The following is a 10,241-nucleotide window of genomic DNA, read 5'->3' on the forward strand; positions in this document are numbered from 1 at the left end:
AACACTTTAATATTAATTTTCAATATGAATACACATATAACCATCTTAATCCTTTTTTTTAATGGTAATAAAATAATGCCTATCGTGCAGTAGGCTCCAGTTCTCCCTTTTTCTTGCTATAAGCATTTTCCTCACTAACATCTCAAAGCTTCTGATTTTGCAGCCCTCTGATTTTATTTCAATATTTGTTATTAAAAGTCTCAGGAAGGACAAAAGTTAAAGTCTACTTTATTAGTACATTCCTCTGGCTCTACCATAATTGTTTTTCCATTAAAAAGGATTCTTCGGGGAGGGAAAAGAAAGAAATATAAATAATCAAACTTATTTCCTGTGCCTTTAAATAATATACCGACCAGAACAACACTTTAGGTAACTCATGAAGTTCTATGTCTCTAAACTAGACGGTCAAAAATGAAGGTAGTTTCAGTTCTCAGAAAGAGCTCCACTTCTATAACTCTCTTTCTCAAATCGGGAGTCAACAAGTCAGTGGTACAGAGCTATGAGTACAGCAAATGAAATCACAAAGGGAAGAACTAGAGATCTTAAAACCCCAATGAAGTCACACTACCTGTAAAGTAAAACAGGCCATGTCTTTTTTGAGGAAGCTTCTGTGTAATATGGGGAATGAGTATTACATGATTAAAAACTTGGAGACCCCCTGAGGCAATGAATAATGCACCATCTGCCTCTATAATCTCCTACTTCACACAATTCACACCATAACAAAGCAGCGAGTAATGGAGGAGACTTAAGCTCCTACCCTTCTTACCATACCAGTGAGTCGAAACATAGAACTAATGACCTAGTTTCATACCACATCTTAAATGAAAAGAAACAAAAACACAATAGAACTTACCTTCAAAAAGGGACCCCAATTGGTATCTTCCACTAAAAAATTTTGGCAATGAAAACACAAGTGCTCCCAGTCCTAACATAAAGGATGCAAAGGCAAGCCATCTTGGTTTGTGTCCTCTTTCACCAATGTATGATACAAATAAAGACAACAAGCAAAATGAGATATCATAGCTTGACGATATCAAGCCTGTCAGGGAACTCTTCAATTCGTAGCGCTTCTCAATAGTGGAAATGCTAATATTTACTAGGCCATTTACTACAATACCTAAAAGAGAAAAGAGGAAATTTATGTGCATTATTACAACTTTACTATACGGATTATGATTATTAACACGACATACAAAAGTTTGTTTTTTAACTCTGACTTTTTTTTTTAGGGCCACACCTGTAGCATATGAAAGTTTCCAAGCTAGGGGTCTAATTGGAGGTACAGCTACTGACCAACACCACAGCCACAGCATCGCAGGATCCAAGCCTCATCTGCGACCTACACCACAGCTCACGGCAATGCTGGATTGTCAACCCACTGAGCAGGGCCGGGGATCAAATTCACATCCTCATGGATACCAGTTGGGTTCTTAACCTACTGAGCCACAACAGAAACTTCTCTTCTGATATTTTTAAGTGTTCCAATTTTAAAAGTCTCAAAGTTTCAAAGCTAAACAACCCAAACACATCTCCTTACAAACCACTTTGCTTTTAAAGTATACGCACTTGTGAACTTTCAGATGTTAAATCAAATTGATGCTTGTCACATACTGAATTACAGCTAATTTCATTTTTTCTTCAATAACAAACAAAAAGTCAGACTGGTAAAGTCTCATGAAGCTGGTTCAATAGAGAATTTCCAAGTATAGCATATTCCCATGTACTAGCAAAAGTACAAAATGTACAGGTGACTAAGGAGGTCAAATACTTAAAACTACTCAAATTACTCAATCTTTAAACATTTATAACATGAGATCCTTGTCTTGAAAAAAGGGAAATTGAGTTCTCAAACATCATTTTTCCTTTGAACACTCTTAGAGACATTAAAGTTACCATTTAAAACTTTCTGGGGCAAAACCAAATATAAGCTAAAAGTCTTATTTCAACCACTGGCATTCTAAATTATAGGCAAAGTAACAGAAAAAAAACTTATACTTCATTTGCTCATTATAACTATGATAAAGGAATATAAGGTAAAAAAGGAAAAGCTGGTAGTTCCTATCATGGCTCAGTGGAAACGAAATCTGACTAATCCGTGAGGATGCAGGTTCAATCCCTGGCCTCACTCAATGGGTTAAGGATCCAGTGTTACTATGAGTTGTGGTGTAGGCCAGTGGCTAGAGCTCTGATTTGACGCCTAGCCTGGGAACCTCCACATGCCTCAAGTGAGGCCCTAAGAAGGAAAAAAAAAAAAATTAAAAAAAAAGGAAAAAGCTGGACCACCAATTTTGACTGGTTTAACAAAACTGTCCTGTTTGGATATAGATTAAATTTACAGAAGTTTAAACACTATAAACTGAATATGAAAAGCACCTGATCAAATTTCAAAAATCTTAACTGGTTGTTCCTTTTACTTAAGAAGTTACCATGAACTGATTTCATTCATTAATTAACAGAATGTATCCAAACCATTATCTTCATAATCTCTTCAAATTTTGCTTTACCAAGACTATTAAAAAAGTATTTCAGGAGGAGTTCCCATCGTGGCGCAGTGGTTAACGAATCCGACAAGGAACCATGAGGTTGTGGGTTCAATCCCTGCCCTTGCTCAGTGGGTTAACGATCCCGCATTGCCGTGAGCTGTGGTGTAGGTCGCAGACGCGGCTCGGATCCCGAGTTGCTGTGGCTCTGGTGTAGGCTGGTGTCAACAGCTCCAATTAGACCCCTAGCCAGTGAACCTCCATATGCTTCGGGAGCAGCCCAACAAATGGCAAAAGACAAAAAAAAAAAAAAAAAAAAAAAAAGTATTTCAGGAGCGCCTGACCTGGCTCAGCGACAATGACCCTTACCAGTATCCATAAGGATGTGGGTTCCATCCCTGGACTGGGGATCCAGCATTGCCGTGAGCTGTGGTATAAGTTGGATCCTGCATTGTTGTGGCTGTGGCCAACAGCTGTAGCTCCAACTTGAACCCTACCCTGGGAACTTTCATATGCTGCACCTGCGGCCCTAAAAAGCAAAAAAAAAAGGAAATGTATTTCATGAAAATTTATACAACTTTTGAAAGTCCTAACATGATTTTTACTTTTATGCCAATTTAATAAATCTATAAGCCAATTTATAATTCTTAATATTTTAAGACAAAATTTCTGAAGTACCTAGGAGTGATATATTTATAAGGAGATAAGACTATTTTAGATTTTGAAAACTTCTCACCCAAAAATCAACTCCCTAACACCCTTGCCACACTGATTAAAAGTTAGTCATTAGGATTGATTGCCTTTATGGTAAAACTTTTCTGAAAATGTAAATTTGCAAACTCTTGTGCAAATATAGCACTTTAAACCTACGATCCCAATGCGAATTTGTACTACATAAGTTCCAAGAAGTCTGCTTAAAAAAAAAAAAATTTCATGAAACACTGCATGCTATGTTTCCTATTGTAAATGCATGAAGAGGGGAAGCACATTAGGAAATCCTGTTTATCTTTGAGAAGTGCTGGGTTAAGTAAACACACTTGACAAGTTTTAGGGTTTGTTTGTTTGTTTGTTTTTAGGGCTGCACCTGCGACATATGGAGGTTCCTAGGCTGGGGTCAAATCATCAGAGCTGTACCCACCAGCCTATATGACACAGCCAAGCAACACAGTATCCAAGCCATGTCTGCAGTCTACACCACAGCTCAGGCAATACCAGATCCTTAACCCACAGAGCAAGGACAGGGATCAAACCTGTGTCCTCATGGATACTAGTCAGGTTTGTTAACCATTGAGCCATGACAGGAACACCCTGGGTCTTTTTTTTTAATCAATTAATCACCTATTAACATATCATGGAAATGGCCTTCCCAAGGGTCATTTTTGAGAAACAGAATAATAATGTTTTCAGTCATTCAAACTTAAACTGAAATAAGAATTAACTTATGGGGTCATTCTAATCTCATTTTATACTTCTTAAATTGGAGAGTTCTAGTTAGAGTAGCTCCAGGCTAACCTTGAGACATTTTTCTATGAATATGCAAAATTACATATTCTGGAATAATACTGAAATTCCAGAACACATTTTAAGATGAAACAAGAAATTTTTTACTTGTGTTCAATTTCTTTGAACTCTGTATTCTTTTGACACTAAGATGCTTCATAATCACTGATCTTGGACAACTAAAATCAAGATATTGAGAGAAAGCATCTTTGGTGGGGACCAGAAAGGTGGAAAAGGAAGTAACACCTGAGCACAAAATTGTCCCTAGAAGAGCTGCAGGTGACTAGCAATCAACAAATATTTACTCAGCACCTAACCTGTGCAGGGACACTGAGTTCCTTTGAGACAGTGTAGCAGGAATAGGAACAGGAAAAATATATTTAGATTTAGTCTTCTGGTAATCTTAAAAAAAAAAAAATTTCCAGCCCTCCTCTTCCCCAATTTTTTTTTTTTTTGGAGGGGGGGATTACATTTCTTTCAATCAATCCTTCACTGCCTCTTTACAACTTTAAACTATGACTCAAATGACCAAAAAATATATACATACCATCAAATTCTAACTAATTTTCAACATGTCCTTCAAGGTGCTCAACTTTAATGCCACCCTCCTTGTCACCTTACTGTAACTTCCCATTTCTTTCATTCTCTGCGTGTCTTCTTCCCTGAAACCCATTGTCGTTCTACCCTACTACTCACGCCTCCAAATCAGGCTTAGATTGCAAACTCCTGTGGGTATAAACCTGGATTTTATCAGTAACTCCCCAGGGCATCTAATGCTCCTGGGGGGGGGGGGGCGGGGGGAGACAGATAAACGAGGTTAAAACGCCTTGCCAGTTAACGCCTAAAGCCTTTTCTGATTTACTCTCTGGGCTCTATTTGTGCCTCCAAAACACTAAAACTATACTCACAAAACATGAATTCGTAGGTCTACTCTACTGTATCTTTTTCTTTTTTTTTTTTTTTTTTTTTTGCTCTTTTCATCAGAGCTGTAGCCACCAGCCTAAGCCAGAGCCACAGCAACTCGGGATCCAAGCCGCATCTTTAACCTACACCACAGCTCTCGGCAACGCCGGATCCTTAACCCACTGAGCAAGGCCAGGGATCGAACCAGCAACCTCATGGTTCTTAGATTTGTTAACCACTGAGCCACGACGGGAACTCCTCTACTGTATACTTTCAACAACTTTTCCTTTGAGAACCACGCTACCCTCAACTGCAATTTTATTAATTCTTCTGTTTCAGAAATAATGTAAAAACATTCCTTTAATAAAAGGCTTTAGCAAAATGTATGCGTTTTGTACAGTGGACACCTCCCCTCTCCCCGCGCAGCTCGCCCTGACCAAACGTTTCCCCCAGGAAACATCCAGTACTTTCCATCTTCTTTTCAGAAATCGAATCTCCAAGACTGAAGTAGAACACTAAAGATAAAGAGCTAGTATGCCAAGTTTTAACTGTTGCGATAAAACAGAAGCCAAAATGTATAAGCCTGAATCTGCATGGCCAACGTCGGTGCGAGCGAGCGCTTGCAAAACCCAAGTCTGGGGCCACCTCGCGGGGCTGACGACCACAGGGGCTCGGACCCGCCGCGCACCTGCCCTCTCCTCCCTGCCGGCTTCCGCGCGCTTCCTCGCCCTCAGCTCGCCCCTGTGCCTCCTGGAGCCGGCCTGGGACCTTACCTTGCGTGAGGGCCAAGAGGCAGTAGTGAAACAGAAAGCCCCGGGGTGTGTTGCAGCGCTGGAAACACTGGGGTTGGAAGTTGCCCCACCCGCAGGGCCCCTCCTCAAACTCGGACTGTGAGACTGGCCCGGACCCCTCCTGGGAGCCGGGGGTAGTTACTGAAGACAGAGGTAGGTCCGGGGACTTCTGAGGCTCCTGAGGCTGCGAATCCTCTCTCCGGGTCAAGACAGAGACCTCGACATGAGACGGCGATGGAACCAAACGGCGCGGGGTGTCTGGGCTGGAAGCAACGAAAGCCGGGTTGTCGATGCCTTTGGAGCCCTTCATGATCAGGATGGGTCTTCCCCACTCTTGTGCGTCGGAGGGGCAAAAACCCGGGTCCCTCTTTGGCTCCTCCTCCGGGCAGGTGGCAGCGCCCCCTTGTGGGAAGACTTCCCGCCTGTGGGTCGTCCCTCTTCAGGGGCCGCAGCCGCTGCTGGGACCCTCTTCCGCGATTTCGCGGCCGCCCGCTGCGCGGAGCGCGAGCTTCTGACCCCTCTGGCTGTGTGATTGGCCCTAGGCCGCGCCTCACCTGTCGCTGCCCTGGCCAACAGGAAAGAGCGGCGTGGGCGTGCGGCCCTGAAGCCGCCAGAGGAGGAGGAGAGGCCCCCCAGTCCACCGTCCTCCTTCCCAGAGCCCAAGGACCAAGGACCAAATAGAGATTGTTTTGGGGCCCTAAAGCTCCCCCTGGGAGCTGCCAGCAAGGCTGTAAACAGTTGCATCAGGAGATCTTCAAGAAAATAATCAGCGGTTTTCTCACTTACTGCTTACCAAACCAGGCTAGGTCTGGACTCCAAGAGTCAAGTGGTTACAGGTACAATACTTTGGATTCCATGAGCATGGTGGTAACACTTTTTACCTGTCACTTTCCCTAGAAATGGAAATCCTCACCCACCCTTCATCACAACAGTCATTAGCATCACAACATAACCACCTTTTAGCTTTCACTTCCCCAAAAGTGAAGGAGTAGAAATTAAGAAACTTTAAAACCATATGTATACAATACTTTTTCGATTGTACACTGCATATCTTAAGATTAGGAATGCTGATACTCATGTAAATAATTTCTACCTGTGAATAAGAAAAACACTTTAATGAACACCATTATGCTAACTGTAGTTACAATTCATTTATTCATCAAAACATTTAGTTTTTGAGTGCCAAACATGTTCTGTTTTTGGGGTACAAGAGTGCCATAAAAACCAACAACACCCCTACCCTGTGGTGCTTACATTCTAATGCGAGACAGACAATTAGTAATAAATATGTAACACATCTCTACAAATGCTATGGAGAAAAGTAAAGCTGGGACAGCCTGGAAAATGTGTGTTGGGGGAAGGGAAATAATTTGATTCAATTCTAAATAGGGTGGTTAGGGAAGGTCTCATTGAGAAGGTGACATCTAAGCGAAGACCTGAAGGAGGTAAGTAAGGGAGCCATTCTCTCCCAAAGATATACTAATACATCCCAAAGTAATGTATTTTAAACAAAAACATTTTTAAAGCTGTATATCCTCTATATCGCAATCTTGGAATGTTGCTCTTTTTCTAAACAAATTGTTTATTCCAATAAGGAACATAATAAAAACCACAAATATTTTCTTTTGGCTACATAGTCAGGGCTACATACCCAAAGCTATTATGCTTCATGAGACTGCAGATTGCTAAGGAACTTACTTCCTCAAATTGAATTGTTGGTTATAAAACATCTCAAAAAATATATCTGAACTATCCTAAGCCAAGTTACTAGAGGTCTCGGATGTTACTGGATACTACAGTGCTGTACATCATTTTCAATACATTAGTATTATTCATTTACAAGGGTTCTTTCATTGAAAGTTAGAGTACTTCACTAAATATTAATAAATCATGCTATCAAGTTCTAGAGATAGTTTTCAAGTCTTCCTATCCTCATTTAACCCCAGGCTGATTGCCTGCCCAAGATTCTAAATTTGGTGCTAATACTTCTCAAATAGCAATGATTTGATAGCATATGATGGTCATATCCTTGAGTAGCCTTAAACCCAGAGAAGAGAATATGGTGATGGAAAGTTTACCTCTCATCCTGAAACAAGATTTTTTTATTTATTAGAACCACAGACAGTAGGCTCACTTAAATTGGCTTAGGGGAATGTCTTTCAAACACTGTTACTTCTTAATGAAATAAATTAGAATTCAGAAGAAAGGAAATACATAATAGTACATGACACATGAATACTATTTTTGCGAAAATTTTGTTTCAGTTATGTATGACTAATTTACTGAGTGGAGGGGGTTGAGATATAAAATATTTACCTTACTTTGAACAGACATAAATCCTGTTCTTTATTCCCTCACAGTCAAAAGTCTAAAATGACTTAGAACCTAGAGAAAGAACAGAAGTAGGAACCAACTTTTTTATTTTTTTTAATTTATTTATATATTTTTTGTTTTTTAGGGCCACACCTGTGGCACATAGAAGTTCCCATATTCGCGACATATAGAATTCAAATCAGAGCTACAGCTGCCAGCCTACACCATAGCCACGGCAACGGGGTATCTGAGCAGCATCTGCAACCTATGAGGCCACACCTCACAGCAATGCCAGATTGCTGATCCACTGAGCGAGGCCAGGGATCAAATCTGCATCCTCACAGATACTAGTCAAATTCGTTTCCACTGTGCCAGGACAGGAGCTCGGGACCTAGCATTTTTAAAATATCTGCTATATATTTCATTATTAATCTTTACAAGAGCAGTATTTATCATTATCTACATTTTACATGTTAAAGAAACTATAGTCCAGAGAGGATTAGTAACACTTCCAAAGTGTTATGCCTAATAAATAACTAACCACTTGTTAAGGACTTGAATTTAGTTCTCTCAGATATCTTCCCTGGGCTTGGATTTTCTATTAATTGCTACAGGCTGCCTTTGTGGTTAGAATTATTGCATAGCAAATTCTAAGAGATTAAAACTCATATTTATCTCAGGTTGATGAGGTTTAGAAGAATAATGCCACTCTGAATTCCCCAGATTTTGCAGATATTCGAATTGGGGTTGGTATATAATCCTCCTAGGCCTTCTTTCAAAAAACAAAAAAAAAAAAGCTTCAATAAAAATAAACTCAAAGTGGTGTTTAAAAGTGTAAATTGATATGATCACCACTTTATTTAGGAAACATGAGTTAATTTAAGCAGGAGCAAAGTTTGCTTCAATGAGATGTAAATACAATCATGGCTTCAGACTATTTTGCATCTGTGAATGAACAGATTCAAACTATACTATCAAAATCGAAAGAGCATAATCATCATGAACTTAAATCCATACTAAGAAGAAATCTCTACTCTTTCAGTGATAAAGTAGAATTTTGTTAAAAGATTCACACAAGTGCTATTGCTTCATCTTGAGTACTTCTTGCTCTTCCTGAAAGTGTTAACACTTTCCTGTTCCCTTATATCCTTTATGCTGCAATTTTAAAAGGAAGGGGGTTCAGGTTTGCAACAAACACAAAACAAAACAACTTCATAGGTTTGGTCCAATAATTATGTGGAAAATTGTCATTTTAAAATTCCTTGGTCAATCTTGGGTAAATCTAGTGAACATAGTCAAAATACTATTTTATGTTTCAGAATGTAATTAATAAATTGCTATTATTTTAGCAGGTTTTATTTGCTATGTTTTTAAAGGGTGGAGAATGGGAGAAAGAACAGTATCCACATTTTAAAGTAAAATTCCAGCAATGTACACAGAGGCAGATATCCCTGCCTATGAGTAGTATTTCTGGCCTGTGCAGTAGGTCTTCCCTGTCAGACATTGGGGTAACCAAGGTAAAATAAATAGCTTAATGACAGAAGCATTCAAGATTATCCCACCAACTCCCCTTGCTCTGATTCTGTGCTTAAAAACCACCTATTGATTATGTTTTTGCCTTCCATGTAGATACGCCTATAGGACGAAATTATACTTATATGACCATCTTGAATACTTTGTCATATTCCTTTCTGTTTGCTTCTAATGCTTTATTAGTTTCCCTCCAGTTTCATACTGGATGTGAAACCTCTAATAGTATAACACTATGAGGCTCATAGAATACTAAAATTAGAGGCACCTTGAGGGACCCTGAATAGGAAGATGGTCAAATGCAGATATTTTTGAGGTAATTTAAAATCCAAGCATTAAAGATTTATTAACACCACTAGATCTTATATTAACTAAATAAACATATAAAAGCAATGAAGCTTTATAAAGGTATTCCACTTACCTTTTACATGTTATATGCTCTACAAAATGTATAATTAAAAATAATAAAGTATACCTAAGAAAAAATTTAATGCTGAACTAGATTTGAATCGCAGTTACACAGAAAAATATATTTATATTGAGAAGAAATGCCGCTATATTTTTCTTTTAGTAATATTAATCATAAATTATTGAGATTCATCCATAAACATGACTAATAATAATATTAAAAGAAAACATATAAACATTTAATACAATAATCCAAAAAAATATCTAACCCAGTAGGAAGTAGAAAATGATGTGCTAGTATAAAATTTATAAT

General features: G+C 39.0%; 1 protein-coding gene across 1 annotated transcript in view; it reads right to left on the reverse strand.

The window, feature by feature from the left end:
• The window catches only part of SLCO4C1 (solute carrier organic anion transporter family member 4C1), a 75,431-nt gene extending 69,418 nt beyond the window's left edge, over nucleotides 1–6,013 (reverse strand). Inside the window, exons 1-2 of the mRNA XM_003480882.5 lie at nucleotides 5,660–6,013; nucleotides 857–1,120 (exon numbers count right to left, since the gene is read on the reverse strand). Coding sequence (XP_003480930.2) covers nucleotides 857–1,120; nucleotides 5,660–5,987 — 592 coding nt within the window. The 5' untranslated portion in view covers nucleotides 5,988–6,013. The remainder of the gene's footprint in view (nucleotides 1–856; nucleotides 1,121–5,659) is intronic.
• Between the last annotated feature and the right edge of the window lie 4,228 nt (nucleotides 6,014–10,241).

Source organism: Sus scrofa, chromosome 2, assembly GCF_054392235.1.
Source record: "Sus scrofa isolate SSC_HxYL_T2T_F1_AM1 chromosome 2, Sscrofa_HxYL_maternal_Yorkshire_Landrace_v2.0, whole genome shotgun sequence".
Lineage (NCBI taxonomy): Eukaryota > Metazoa > Chordata > Mammalia > Artiodactyla > Suidae > Sus > Sus scrofa.